The sequence below is a fragment of the Mesoplodon densirostris genome, chromosome 4 (genome assembly GCF_025265405.1).
Source record: "Mesoplodon densirostris isolate mMesDen1 chromosome 4, mMesDen1 primary haplotype, whole genome shotgun sequence".
NCBI lineage: Eukaryota > Metazoa > Chordata > Mammalia > Artiodactyla > Ziphiidae > Mesoplodon > Mesoplodon densirostris.
In genome coordinates this window covers 33,291,504-33,306,334 of record NC_082664.1, presented here as the reverse complement: position 1 = coordinate 33,306,334, position 14,831 = coordinate 33,291,504, and the positions used below count along the sequence as shown (strand labels likewise).

The 14,831-nt window shown below is 37.9% G+C and overlaps 1 protein-coding gene across 3 annotated transcripts in view; it reads right to left on the bottom strand.

Moving 5' to 3' along the window:
* Positions 1 to 1,044: 1,044 nt before the first annotated feature.
* Positions 1,045 to 14,831, bottom strand: part of SYNJ2BP (synaptojanin 2 binding protein) — a 45,973-nt gene continuing 32,186 nt past the window's right edge. Inside the window, exons 3-6 of one of the 3 annotated variants that reach the window (XR_009531717.1) lie at positions 14,611 to 14,706; positions 11,372 to 11,992; positions 5,092 to 5,130; positions 1,045 to 3,240 (exon numbers count right to left, since the gene is read on the bottom strand). Coding sequence is in view for 1 of the 3 variants with exons in the window: in XM_060095923.1 (XP_059951906.1) it covers positions 11,852 to 11,992; positions 14,611 to 14,706 (237 nt within the window). In the remaining 2 variants the exon portion in view is untranslated. Of the gene's footprint in view, positions 3,241 to 5,091; positions 5,131 to 9,164; positions 11,993 to 14,610; positions 14,707 to 14,831 lie in introns of those variants that run through there. The other 2 variants (XR_009531718.1, XM_060095923.1) reach the window with 2 other exon arrangements.

The following is a 14,831-nucleotide window of genomic DNA, read 5'->3' as shown; positions in this document are numbered from 1 at the left end:
TCTTGATTGGGGTGTGCTCAAGATGAACGTTTGAAATCCTAACCCCCAAGGTGGTGGTATTAGCAGGTGAGGTCTTTGGAAGGTGATTAGTGCTTTTATAGAAGAGGACTCAGAGAGATCCTTCACCCCTTCTGCCCTGTGTGGTTACAGTGAGGAGTCATCCATGAGACAGGAAGTGGTTCTCACCAGACACTAAATCTGCTGGTGCCTTGATCTTGGACTTACTAGCCTTCAGAACTGTGAGAAATTAAGTATTCTTGTTTATAAGCCACCGAGTCTAAGGTATTTTATTATAGCAGTCCAAACTGACTAAGACAGGATGGTGCTTACAAGTCAAAACTCATCAAGCCGCATCCTTAAATCTGTGCATTTTATTGTATGCTGAGTATACCTCAAAAGAATTGATGTATAAAAATATTCTGGGGCTTCCCTGGTGGCGCAGTGGTTGAGAGTCCACCTGCCGATGCAGGGGACATGGGTTCGTGCCCCGATCCAGGAAGATCCCACATGCCGCAGAGCGGCTGGGCCCTTGAGCCATGGCTGCTGAGTGTGTGCATCCGGAGCCTGCGCTCCACAGCGGGAGAGGCCACAACAGCGAGAGGCCCATGTACCACAAAAAAAAAAAAAAAAAAAAAAAAAAAAATTCTGACTTTAGCTTCTTTTTAGCTCTTTCCAGAAGAGTGCATCATTATCATGATCATTACTGTTTCACACATCATTTTCTTTGTCTTTTCAAAAATCATTTCTACATAGAACTGCTTGTAAATGGAATCAACTCAAAATAAGGAAGTTACCATAAACAGCTTATCTCACTTGACTCTTGTGGATTACTCTTGTGGATCATGTTAACACACACATTAATATTTAGAAAAGAAGAATGTACTACTGTGTAAATGTGTTGTATGCAATACTGGAGGATTTTTAAAAAATAAGTGCACCTAGGAATATTCAAAAAGATACAAGTATGCTTTAACTCAGCCTGAAGAGAATTCATGAGAAAAAACGTAATTTCTTTTCTTATTTTTAAACTGAAGTATAGTTGATTTACAATATTATATTGTTTTCAGGTGTACAACACAGTGATTCAATATATTTATAGATTATACTCATTTAAGGTTACTACACTTTAAATATATGACGCCAGATGCCACACTCTTCTGGCCTCTAGAATTTCCACAGAAACTTCAGCTGTTGGCCTTCTGAATTAGCGTTTTCCTTTTCTTCTTATATATACCCAGGTGTGGAATTGCTGGACCATATGGTAGTTTTACTTTTAGCTTTTGATAAATCTCCATACTGTCTTCCATAGTGGCTGCACCAATTTAAATTCCTACCAACAATGCATGAGGGTTCCCTTTTCTCCACATCTTCACTGACACTCGTTGTTCCTTGTCTTTTTGATAATAACCATTCTGAAAGTTGTGAGGTCGCATCTCATTGTATCTCTGATTTGCATTTCTCTAATGATTAGTAATGTTGAGCATCTTTTCATGTGCCTGTTGGCCATCTATATGTCTTCTTTGGAGACTCTTCAGGTCCTTTGCCCATGTTTTAATCAGCTTATTGGGTTTTTTTTTCATGTTTAGTTGTATATTGTGGATATTAACCCCTCATCAGATATATCATTTGCAAATATCTGTTCCCATTCATTAGGCGGCCTTTTCATTTTGTCAATAGTTTCTGCCACTGTGCAAAACCTTTTTACTTTGATTAGGTTCCATTTGTTTATTTTTTCTTTTGTTTCCTTTGCCAAAGGAGACATATCCAAAAATATATTGCTAAGAAGAATGTCAAAGAATGCACTCTCTCTGTTTCCTTCTAGATGTTTTATGATTTCAGGTCTTACATTTGAGTCTTTAATCCATTATGAGTTTATTTATACATAAAGGGTGAGAAAGTTGTCCTGTTTGATTCTTTTGTATGTTCCTGTCCAGTTTTCCCAACACAATTTACCAAAAAGGTTATCTGTTCCCCACTGTATTTTCTTGCCTCCTTTGTTGTAGGTTAATTTCTGCATAAATGTGGGTTTTTCACTACTGTAGTTTTGTAGTATAGTTTGAATTCAGGAAGTGTGATACTTCCAGCTTTGTTCTTCTCTCTCAAGATTGCTTTGGATATTTAGGGTCTTTTGTATTTCCATGGAAATTTCAGAATTATTTGTTCTAGTTCTGTGAAAAATGCTATTGGTATTTTCATAAGGATTGCACTGAATCCGTAGACTGCCCTGGGTAGTAAGTTCATTTTAACAATATTAATTTTTCCAATCCATGAGCATGGTATATCTTTCCATTTGTTTGTATTGTCTTCAATTTTTTTTCATTAATTTCTTATAGTTTTCCAAGTACATTTTACCTCCTTAGATTTTATCCTAGGTATTTCATTCTTTGCATGGGATTGTTTTCTTATTTTCTCTGATAGTTTGTTAGTGTATTGAAATGCAACAAATTTTTGTATATTAATTTTTTATTATGCAACTTTACTGTATTCATTGATGAGTTCTAGTAGTTTTCCAGTGGTGTCTTTAGGATTTTCTATGTATAGTATCATGTCATCTGCAAACAATGACAGCTTTACTTCTTCCTTTCAACTTGGATCCCTTTTGTTTCTATTTCTTGTCTCATTGCCGTGGCTAGGATTTCCAATACTGTGTTGAATAAAAGTGGTGATAGTGGTCATCCTTGTCTTGTTCCTGATCTTCCAGTCTCTTTCACTTTAAGTCTGGGTGTGATTGGCTGATGGATGAGCTAAGCCCTGGTGCTCTTCTCAGTGCATGGGCCCTTTAAGAAATGTCTCCCAGATTACTACAGTCTTGTGGGTCCCATTAGTTTTCAAAGATGTTGGGGGTCATCTCTCTGGTGCAGGTCTTAACAGTTGAGGTTACTGATGTGGAAATAAAACCCTTTTCTCCTCAGGGAGAAGCTTCGGGTTTTGAGTTTTCTCTGGGTTGAGTGACACTGTGCTGGGGATGGGGTTTATGGCAAGATTGTATCCCAGCCTCCAGCCCAGTTTGAGGTGGTTTTCCTCTTGTTTGCCTGATGTGGTCATCACTTAGCCAGTCTTTAGGTTTTTTTAAGAGAAAATTGTTCTGTATGTAGCTGTAGACTCAGTGTGTGAGAAGAAGTGAGATCAGGATTTTCCTATGTTGTCACCTTGAACCAGAACTGTTGTTGTTTTGCTTCCTTTCTTGTTCTTTGCTATTTTCTAGATAGTTCTGATTACCTTTGGCTATCTCAGTCATTTCTGTAGGTTTGGGAGTAAAGGCAGAAATTAGAGGGACAGAGATCCCACTATAGTAGCAGTGGCAGTGTAACCAGTGTTTTTTATTTCCTGTATTTTGATGCTTTGACATCTGGGGCCTTCCTGACCCTGAACGGACTACTCCTCCCAGTGTTAGTCAATTTTTAGAGATAGTAAACAACTCTCCCATGAGCAGTTTTCAAATACAAACCAGACAATCCAGAGCCCACATTCCAATGACCTCCTTTCTGAGCTCTCACACTTAGGGCCACTATCCACATGCCCTAATCACCCCAAGGCCAGGTACCAGATAGCTAGGGACAGCCCCTATGCCACAAATACCATTGACATTATTCAAACTAGCCAATCTTAAGCCTGCTTACCTGGCCTTGTCTGTTCCTTCTCATGGAAACCACAATAAAGTCTCTTGCCCACAGTTCCTCCCTCTCCCTCTGCTTTGTGACCAGCATCACTGCTTCCCTGTGTGGCCCCCATGGCATAGTGTGTCCTCCTTTCTTGGAAACTGTGAGTAACAAACTATCTTTTCAATGTCAGTCTCCTCCTGATCTTTTGGCCTTACTATACCTCAAGTATTGTATTAATGCACAATATTTAAAACAGGTAGGAGAAAACTACCAATCCTTTCTTATTCCCTATCTTTTTTCTGCATCTGAAGAGACACTATTTTGTGTGTGTGTGTGTGACTAGTACCAAATAATTTTTCCAGTAAGTTATTTTTCTACATAGATTACTCTCCTCCAAACTCAAAAGGCAAGGGCAATGTGGTGGAGTATAAGGAGCCAGAAAATATTCTGGTTCTGGTTTCAAACCTTGACGGTTTAGGTTTTAACATTAATAATGATATTAACTAGAGATAGTTAACTTCGTATCTCCAAAGTTCTATCTTTCCATCTTTAATATAGGGTAATAATTTCAATCCATTAAGATTATTTAAGCATGGAATGAAATAACTTCCATAAAGTGCCTGGTGAATTCTTAATATTGTTATAACTTTTATGTGAATCCTTGAATTTTGGATGGTATCCTGGCTATGATGGGTGCTTCATGAAGTCTGACAATGGTCACTCTTCAACTCATTTCCAAAATTACAGCAGGGGAAATTTTCATTGAACCTTCCCTGGCTTCTCTTTCTTGTAGGATAAGAGATTTTAAAAAAGAGCCTTTCCTAGGAAATGTGTCAATGCTCCTCAATTTGGGACTCCAAGGGATCAACATTTGGGAGCTTTCTTCTCTCGTTTTCACTCTTAAAAGTCTATCTCAACCTGCGATAATCTTTGGCAGCAGTCCTCAAACTATCGTGTAGCAGGACCTCAGTTTTTGTAAATAAAGTTTTACTGGAAAACAGCCACACCCTTTTGCATATATATTGTCTATGGTTGCTTTCATACCCAAACTGCAAAGACCCAAGGCCTGCAAGCCTAAAATATTTACTATCTTGTCCTTTGAGAAAAAATTTGCTGACCCCTGGTCTTCGCTGTTTGAAGTTGGGTTTCTTCCTGTGTGGATTAAAAATGACCAAAAATTCTTTGCACTGCTTCCATCAAGAGGCGGGGTTTAGGTCCCATCCGATAATGACTCTAGGCTTGGCCATGGCCTGGTCTGGCCAATAAAACATCAGCAAGTGTGACAAGTACAAAGGCTTGACTAGTGCTTTCCACATTGGGACTTGCCTTCTTAGAACAATTCCCTGAGAACCCCCTCTTCCCCTGCTATGAAGAGCCCAATCTAGTCTATTGGAAAATGAGAGGCCATGTGGAGAAAAAGCAAGGAACCCTTGGCTATAGCTAGCACTAAGTACCAGACAGGAGAGAGAGGCCATCTTGGACTACTTACCCTTCTTCTGCCATCAGATGATTGCTGTTCCATGTGACTCTAGGTGGTAGCAGAAGAAACAGTCAATTTATAGAATCTTTTTTAAAATAATTTTTAAAAATTTAAGCCATTAAGTTTTGCAGTGCTTTGTTATGTAGTTGATAACTTACATACCTTCTTTGCCCATCAAGGGAGAAAATGGCCATTCTGTACACATAACAGTTAGACACTAGCACTTTGACTCCAGGTCTGATCTTTGTTTAAGTCATATGACACAGCAATAATGACTTTTCATATCAGAGTCAGCTATATACAAGGTAACTTGGGCAAAAGTCAATATTCAGTTCTGACAAGTCCTTTCACATCCTGTGGCACAAACCCTTTTCTGTCTTCTATATATCTTGTAAGGTTTTGGGGGATGGAGGGAAGACAAGTCAGATAGCAAATGCTGGTAATTGCTTTCAAACTTTGTATAAAATGAATGGTACTACTACTGCTATTGTTGTAGAACATTTAACCTAATGCAGTCAATTCCCTATTATCCATAATGGAAGGCTATGCTAGCATGGTTGAACCAAATTCAGTATAATAAACTTTAATTTCCTGGAATGATGGAAGAGAAATAAGACTCCTCACTGGCTTGAAGGAAATTCCCACGTCTGGCACTAATTAGCAATGTATCTTGAGCAAGTTATTAACTTCTTTAGGCCTTGAGTTACCCTATCTATAAAAATAGAATTACTGATACTGACTCGCATAGTTGTGAGAATTCACTGACATTTATAAGTTATGGAAAAGGATGGCCCAATGTAGTGCCTGGAACCATGGAGAGTAGAGACAGCATAGCGTCATGGTTATGTATGTAGGTTCTGGAGCTAAACTGCCTAAGTTTAAATCCCAGCTCTGGCACTTAACAGCTGTGTAATTTAGGCAAATTAATCTGTCTTACTTATCTCATCTGTAAAATGGGGATAACAGCAGCAGTTATAGAGTTGTTGTGAGGCTTAAATAAACACATGTAAAGGGCTTAGCACAGTAGCTAAAATAAGATTAAGATTGAAATAAATTGATGAGAGCTTAATAATTGTTAGCCAATTATTATTAGCAGTACATGATAGAGCCCTTATCCTTATCTCCTAATCTTCTATGTCAAAGCTAAGCCTCAAATTGATCATTTAGATTTCTTTCTTTTCTCTTTCCATTGCTCTGTCAGAGCATTACCCTAGGAAGTTGGTGGCTAAATAAGGAGATATTTATTCAACAATCCCCAAAATAAGGTGGAAAAGATTGTAAAGATTTACTGACAAATGCAACAAGTTTTTGTTGAATGCCAATACTAAGTTAGGCACAGTTAGATACACTATTATTTCATGTACTGTATCTGGTATCAAATAGCAAAGCTTAAGAGAGCTTATTATCTGTTTTGATGGCAACATTAACATATTTAATTTATAACGGTATTCCTTAGAAAATATGGTTTTATGTCCATATATCTTCCAAGTTGCTATAGGGCATCTATTTGATCTGAGAAACTGACTGCTGTTTAGATCCAGGCATGCAATATGACGTTAGGATCAAAGTAGAAAGGAAGCAAATACAATAAGGTTCATAAGGAAAATAATCTTATAAAGACTAACATGTCTTGGGGGTAAAATGCACATGTATTTTACACAATAAAAACAATGTTCAACGTCAAAAACAGTAATAAGAAACTCATATTCAAATCAGCATTGCCGATACAGAATTAAAATGGGATTCAATTTTGTGGTTCCATTTGCAAATCTGCAAAGTAGGAAGGATCATCCATTTTCCTGTGACTGGTCAAGCAATTTAATGATTACAGTAAATACAAAGTTCTTTTGTAAATGACTCTGTTAATGATTGACTTGTATTTGAAACCACATTTCAGCTCTCCCTTTCCCCTTTTCCCCTGCAAAAAGAAAGAGAATATGAACAGTAAGGAAAACATTTTGAAACAAGACCTAGTGGTTGCTATAATTTCTTTAGACACAACAATGCTTTCTTATCATATAGGTTATCACAGTATCATCAAGTATATCAGGTAAGCAGATCAAGTGCTTTGGAGTCTCTCTATAAATATCAACATCAGGCAAGAGACTATGGCTGTTAAGAACTTGGTTCTGATCAGAACAGAATTCCTTAAAATACTGTTTTCCTTTTGATAGCAATTGCCCTTTTGGATGTGAGTGTTTATCTCAAAAAGATTTGCAGATAAAAAGAGAAACAGCAAAAGGGGCTTACCCCAGGATACCAACTGTAAACCTATTATAAATGAGAGGTAAAGAGCTTCACAACTCAATCTACTATTTCTAGGTGATATCAGAAAAATACTTTAACATCAAGATCACCAAAAAATACTCCCCCACTTTCAGATGATGAGCTATTTTAGCTTAGAGTGACCATATTTAATATATATTTTCAGCACCTAGCACATAGTAGGCACTCATTTGTTGAATGAAAAAACTCTCATCTGTCCAAAGATAAATTTCAACTAAAATAGTTAGAATAAAATGTTTATTGTCTTCACGTGAAATTACATGAACTCTACTCCCCCACATAGTTGAGAACCTTATATTGTTTCATTTAAAAAATATTTTAAAAATTGCTTATCTATACAACAAAAACAATGTCCAATGTAAAAAAGATACTTTTCTAGTTTTGAACTATTGGAATTAGTCTCAGAAGAGATCATCTGATTGAATTCGATACAAGGTCTTTCTCAGATTACTCTGTGTAATCTCCCAATTCTGCATGATGCTTGCAATACCCTTCAGCTGTCAATCAGTTCTTCTGATCTTTATTCAAGGCCCAAAGAAAGAAGATGGAAGTGGACTGAGATAAAAAGGATAGTTCTGTCTATGTTCATATAGTGGATACATTCAAGACATATATATGGACAGAAAGGGTACCTCTGCCACAGACTAGGTCTTTGATCTGGGTTAAGTTAGTTCACATCTCTGAACCTTGATTTTCTCATCTTTAAGAGAGATTCATCCTAGAATCTTTTAGGTCCAATGTTCTATGATTTGGTTTTAATAGATGCACACACTGACACGCTAATACTTTTTGCTGGAGTTTGGTCAGTCCTTAGCAAATCAGAAGCCAAATACTGCTCCACTTCTTATTCCACATCTATACTTGAGGCAGAAGCTAATGGAGAGCTGGGCTCCAAAAAGGCCCAAGTGCAATTCTCATTTTTGGCTGGAGCAACGCCCGTTATGTAATTCAATAATTTAAATAGTGTCTAGGTTTAAATGCCAGAGCGTTTTTTTTTTTTTTTTTCCGACACTGCACACTGGAATTACATGATGAACTCTGTTCTACTGTTGCCCTATTCCCACCCCTAGAGATTCTGCTTAATTGATCTAGGTGCAGCCTCGGCATCAGAATTTTTATCAGCTCTCTGGGTGATTCTAACCTGAGAAAAAGGTGACTATTGGCATAGAGCAATGATTCTCAAACTTTAATGTGCATCAGTCACCTGGAGGGAGTATTAAAACAGATTGCTGGGTGCCCTACTCAATTTCTGATTCAGTAGGTCTAGGGTAGAGCCCAAGAATTTGCTTTCCTAAGAAGTTCCCAGGTAATGCTGATGTTTTTGTCCAGAGACCTCACTTTGAGAACCACTGCCAGTAAGGAAATATTGGTGGTGGCACCTGAAGTCCTGAGTTTAAATCCTGATTCTATTATTACCACCTATGTAATCTCAGTAGAACAATTTATTCTCTTTTCTTGAGTGTCTTTTTAACAATACTTAGACTTCAGAGTTGTGAGGCATGAAGAAACAGTGTTACCAATCAGGGTTTAGTTTAGAACCTGGCACAGAATGTAGTAACAGGTATTAATTTCCTTTTTCTATTATACATGTCTAGATGGTGTGATTAAGTTAAATCAATAGCATTGGTTAAAACCTGGCAGGAAGAGATGACTGAAGCAAACAATGTCTTATTCGAATTGTATGTATAATATAGGATAAATGTAGCAAAGTGTTTTAAGTAAATGTCTTAAAAAAGATTTTCATTCAATTTTTAAAACTTTGAACATAGTAATTTAGGTGGGAATAATATTAGCTACAATCGATAAAGTGATAGAAATGTTAGATTCAATCTATAAATAGGATGAATTTTTTAATGACCTACAATGGACTCCAATACTTCATCTACGATAATTTAATTTTCCAGAGAATCAGAAATAAGAACATAATTGAAGTAGCATACTTGCCTAAACCTTTACTATATTGATCTTTAAATGCTATTTAATTCCAGAGAAAACCTGAATTATTAAAGTGCATTGGAATCCCTATTATCAACCAAAGCAAAACCTCTACCAATGATGGGATGGGATAGGTGTTTTTATTTACATATACCAACAAACAAAAAACAAAATAGCTTTCCTTGCTGCTTGCCATTTGCTTCCTTTTGTATGTCTCAAGGTCCTCTCAGGAGTTAATGTCCAAACCCCGAAAGGAATCCTGGGAGGAAAGCAGGCCCACTGCAGAAGCTGCTGCACATTCCTCCAGATACAGGGAGGGCACCCAAGGTTGTGCCTCCACAGAGGGGCTGGTTGAGGTGAGAACTGGAATACTGTTAGGGTTTCTCCATGGAACCTATGAATGCAGTTGTCTAAGTGAGTCTCAGAGGTACTGAACAGTTCAGGTCTGAAGGCAGAAATCCTCTTAGGATTGTTAATAGCAAGTTTCTTCTTATACCAATAGGTGACCCAGAGGCAAGGTCTTAACTGGGGTTTTTATTTTTAAAAGCCTTCCCTTTCCACTCAGGCCTGATGCCATTACGTGACAGCTTTCTTTTTCTGAATTCCTAAAAAAAAAAAAAAAAAAGAAAAAAGAAAATGTGTCTGCACGTCTTTGTAGCTGCATCATACTCTGAAAAGTACCATTTCTTTTATTATTGTTCTCAACTATTACTTAACCTGATGATATACTTTTAACTTCTCATCTATTTATGAATTCTCTTGACTGCGAGCTCCTCAAGGGTCCTTAACTTGTCCCCTTCCTCCATGGAACGTTCTCAAGTGCCTCTATTCTCAGTAACCATTCCCTTTGGTTTGCAGTATAAATTTGACACTAACTTACATTGCCTTGCCTATGGAGGTAATTGTATATTATGTGTAAAGGTGTTCTCTTCCCAACTGGAACCAAAAAAAAAAAACCCTTTAGGAATGGAGGCTATGTATTTTGCTTCTTTGTAAAAGTCATAACAAAGCTGATGTCCAATCAACATTTACAAAATTCTTACCAGATCATTCATGCTAAAAATTGGACACAACTGACTGCCTGAGGGAAAGTCTTCATACTGTTGCTGTCAAGATTATATAAAGCCTATAGCCTGGCCAGTATATTTAGAGGATGGAAATGATTTTCTTTAAGCCAGAAAATTAGTCTTGGTTCAGCTCTCCTTAGTGCTTTAAAACCAACTTTCAATACCACATGAACAGGAGGGTTCCCACCTCATTTATATCCCTGGTATTCCCTAGCATCCATTCATCCATAAGGTTTCCCCTTGAAACATCCACCAAACTTCCCTAGCCCCTAAAACAAACAAAACTCTTTTCTTCGCCTTCCCTTCAAAACGATTTATTCATTAAAAGCCATAACCAGTGTTCAGAACCTTTCAAAAAACAGTAGCAATCCAAACCCTTTCAACTTAACTGAATTGAAGCAGAGCTGATTTCATGCCCATCCTGCTGGGAGCAGTCCCTTTCTCAGATTTTGCCTGTTAGTAGAAACAGGAAAGACTGGAAGATAGCCTGAGTTTTTTCACTGGGTTGGTTTGGCCCCATCGCCATAGTTATAGCTCTGACCGCAGTCATTCCAGCTTTAACGGGTCTGTAAGGTACCAAAACAGTCACTAGGGTAGCCCAGAGATTAGTAAGGTTTATATTTACATCTCCCGAGTTTTTTAAACAGACTGACTTGCACAAAGCTGGATTATGGCATTTTACCTCAACTTCACCGCAGCTATTATGAGAAGAAATATTGTTCTAAGATTTTTAATTAGTTGCATCCTCTCTTAAGGCTCACTCTCTCACTCCCGCTACATATTGAATTCTTCAATTAAGATTATCCCTTAATTCTTAACATCAGAAACCCAGAAACCAGAGTTGCTTTCTACCTCTTTAATTCTCCGTAAGGCATCACTATTATACTATCATATATGAATACGTACGTGTGTGTGTGTATATATATATATATATATATATATATATATATATATATATATATTTGCTTTTTTAAAAAAGTAGAAATTCTCTCCTCATTCACCTTTGTTTGATACAAAGTAGGTGCCCAAGTAGGTAGTTAGAAATTAAATAAAGGACACAAAAACTTCCCAACGAAGATCATTAAAGAGAAAAATCCTTTCTTCCTCTTATTACAGCTGATCTTTGACACATGCCAGGTAAGAAAAAAGGAATCACGCATGGTGATGGGAAGACTGGACCTCTCCCTCTCTGGGTTGCAGCTGAACTTCTATTGGTGGTTCTAGTAAAATATATAACTCTTCATTTGTTCTAAGCAAGTCCTTCTTTCAGCTTTCCTTCAAACAATGCCTTTACTCTCCCACTAGAGTATGAGGATTTAGAGATTTCGAGCAGCAAGGTTCTGGTTGGGTAGCAGTCTCTTTAAATCGTGTGTTGGCTATGTAGAGAGAGGGAAAGTTATGGGAGAACGGCAGGGGAGGAGGGTGAGAGAAAGAGAGAAATGTATCTTCTTCTCTGGGAGCACTGGAAGAAAGCAAGCTTTTCAAAGTCGCTGCCGGTATCTCACGAAGGCCCAGGCTGCTACCATGATGAGGGCAAACACTGGCACCAGCACCACAGTTATGGGAATACCACTTGGCTCCCCTTCACCGTGATGTCCTATAGGCCCATTCTGCACCTGTAACTGGAAGAGGAAGAAAAATGTTAACTCTAGTGACCAACGTGTGTTTACCACAACTGAAATGTCCAAGCTGACACATTACCTGGGTCTACAGTCTCTATACCACCCAAAGCTGTAAACCCCAAGCACTATCGAACAGGAGTCCTCTCTGTCTGTCCTGAGTTGATACAACAATCTCACCAATCCTTTGGAAACAAAATAAATCTGATGGGGAGGCATTTAACCTTGCTGTGCTACTGACCTAAAGGGACCCCTGAGATAACCTCTTTCTATTTCTGTACTGTCTCCACCAAGCTATATGTGTATCATACCAGCAAAATGAAGATATGAGGTGAAGCCTGTTGATCCTATAGGGAGCCTGGAAATTACTGGGCAGGGGCAGGGGGTGTCCATCTTTCTAGAAAGGTTATCAGTCATCAGAGTGCAGTAAGAGCAGCTCTGAGCAATGTTAACACAGGTGCAATGCCATTATTTAGAAATACTTTCCAATTCCCAAAAGGTACCCCCTACTTCTGAAGGTGGGGTCCTGTCCTTCATCCCCTATTCTGTAATACTAGGCAAAGGTAAAGGTGAAACCTACATGGAATGGAAGTAAAAGACTCAAAGGTAAATAAGTAAAAATAAATCATATCCTAACAGTTATACTTTTTCATTGCCTAAGCATTCCCTTTTGAGGCTGGTGGTCTTTCTTTATTTCAATCAATTTTGTAAAAGGTAGCCTTTCTTAACATTACCTTTTTTTTAAACCGTTTTTTAAAACTGAAGTATAGTTAATTTACAATGTTGTATTAGTTTCAGGTGTACAGCAAGGCGATTCACTTATATACATATCCTTTTTCAGATTCTTTTCCATTACAGTTATTACATGATATTGAATATAGTTCCCTGTGCTATACAGCAGGTTCTTGTTTATCTATTTTATACATAGTAGTGTGCATCTGCTAATCCCAAAACTCCTAATTTATCTCTCCCCCACCTGCCCCCACTATCCTCTCTGGTAACCATAAGTTTGTTTTCTATGTCTATGAGTCTATTTCTGTTTCATAAATAAGTTCATTTGTATCACTTTTTAAGATTCCACATATAAGTGATATCATACAGTATTTGTCTTTCTTTGTCTGACTTACTTCACTTAATATGATAATCTCTTAAGTCCATCCATGTTCCTGCAAATGGCAATATTTCATTCGTTTTTACGTCTGAGTAATATTCCATTACACACACACACACCCACACACCCACATCTTCTTTATCCATTCATCTGCACACTTAGGTTGCTTCCATGTGCTGGCTATTGTAAACAGTGCTATGAACATTGGGGTGCATGTATCTTTTCGAATTAGATTAACATTAACTTTTAATAGGTAAGTGGCAGCAACTGCGATGCCATTTTTAGTTACATTTAATCTCCTCATTACAATCCATGAAACTCTGACCCCCTCAATCTGAAAGACAAGACTGAACAAACTACCTTTTCTATCCTCTATCCCACCTCTACATCTTTCATTCATTTCCTGATGAGATGTCCTGAGAGAACACGCTCAATAGAAAGACATGGTTTTTAGGGCTAGGCCAATTCCTTGACCAGAAGAATCTGTTTTGTTTGGAGTTATTTATGGATGTTTCCTAAAAAATGAACCTTGTAAATCACTTCTCACATGCCTTCAAAAAGAACACTAATCATATCTAAAGCATATGCCTATATTTGCTTGCCTTTACCTATTGCATACATTCTCCCATGCTTTCGAAACAAAGAAGAGCCAAGGCAGAAGCAGCTGAATACCAATATGTCTCCTATAAACCTGTTTTCTAATCCACCACACTGAGATTCTGCTTGCAACCCCAGCTGTTTTCTCAGGTATCTTTTGTGCCTTGCCCTCTCCACTTTTTTTTACTATCTCCTGTTGAACTCTTCAGCCTTTGAAGCCTCACTCAGGAGTTAATGAAGCAAAGACAGCATCAGTTCAAGAGGGAGTAACTTTAAAGGTACAATTAAACTGTGTTGTAAATGCATTCCAAAGTCCTTCGTGCTATGAGAGGAATTATGTCCACTCAGGCTTCTCTTCTCATCATCCAAATTATAAAACACTAGGAACTAAGGAATGGATGTAGAATAGGTGCTAACTTGACTGAATTCTGAATCCCATTTCCTTTCTCCTGGAGCTCCCGTTTGAGCACTAGAACTTTGGTCAAGAGGATCCCCAAGTTGATAAGAAAAGGGTTCGTTGTGGTGATAGGGAAAAGCACATAGTGGGTATCAAAAAACCCACCATCGTTGCACTTAGTTTCATAAATAAGAATGTTCAAGGGCAGACATATGTTTCCTTCCCTAGTATGAAATAAAATTGATTCTGGTTGTATTTTTCCCCATTTATTTTAATTTGGTTGTCAAGCTTTATCTTTAGGGCACATTACCTTGAAGCTACGACCTGGGTTGCAAACATACTGTTATAAATTTCCTTTAATGATAAGCAAAAGTCTCAGAAGACCCCTGCCTGTGCCAGACAGGTTCTTCAAAAGAATGACAGTGAAAGGAAAAAAGCCAAACACACTACTGAAAATTACACCACATGATTTATTCACAACGTTACAAAAGCCTGGTGGCAGCAAATGACACCTACCCTGTGCTGCACTCTCAGGGACACAGCATAGCCTGCATTACGAAAGAGGTCTACAGCATCCTGGTGCAGCAGGTTCTTTAGGTCTTGGCCATTTACCTGCCAAAAACAGCAAGGAAAAGTAGTAAGAGATGTAGAATGTGAACTCTCATAAGTCAAAGATTTACTTTCCTGTGACCAAAGATTTAAAAAACAAACTCCTACAGAGCAAATTCCAAGGGCTA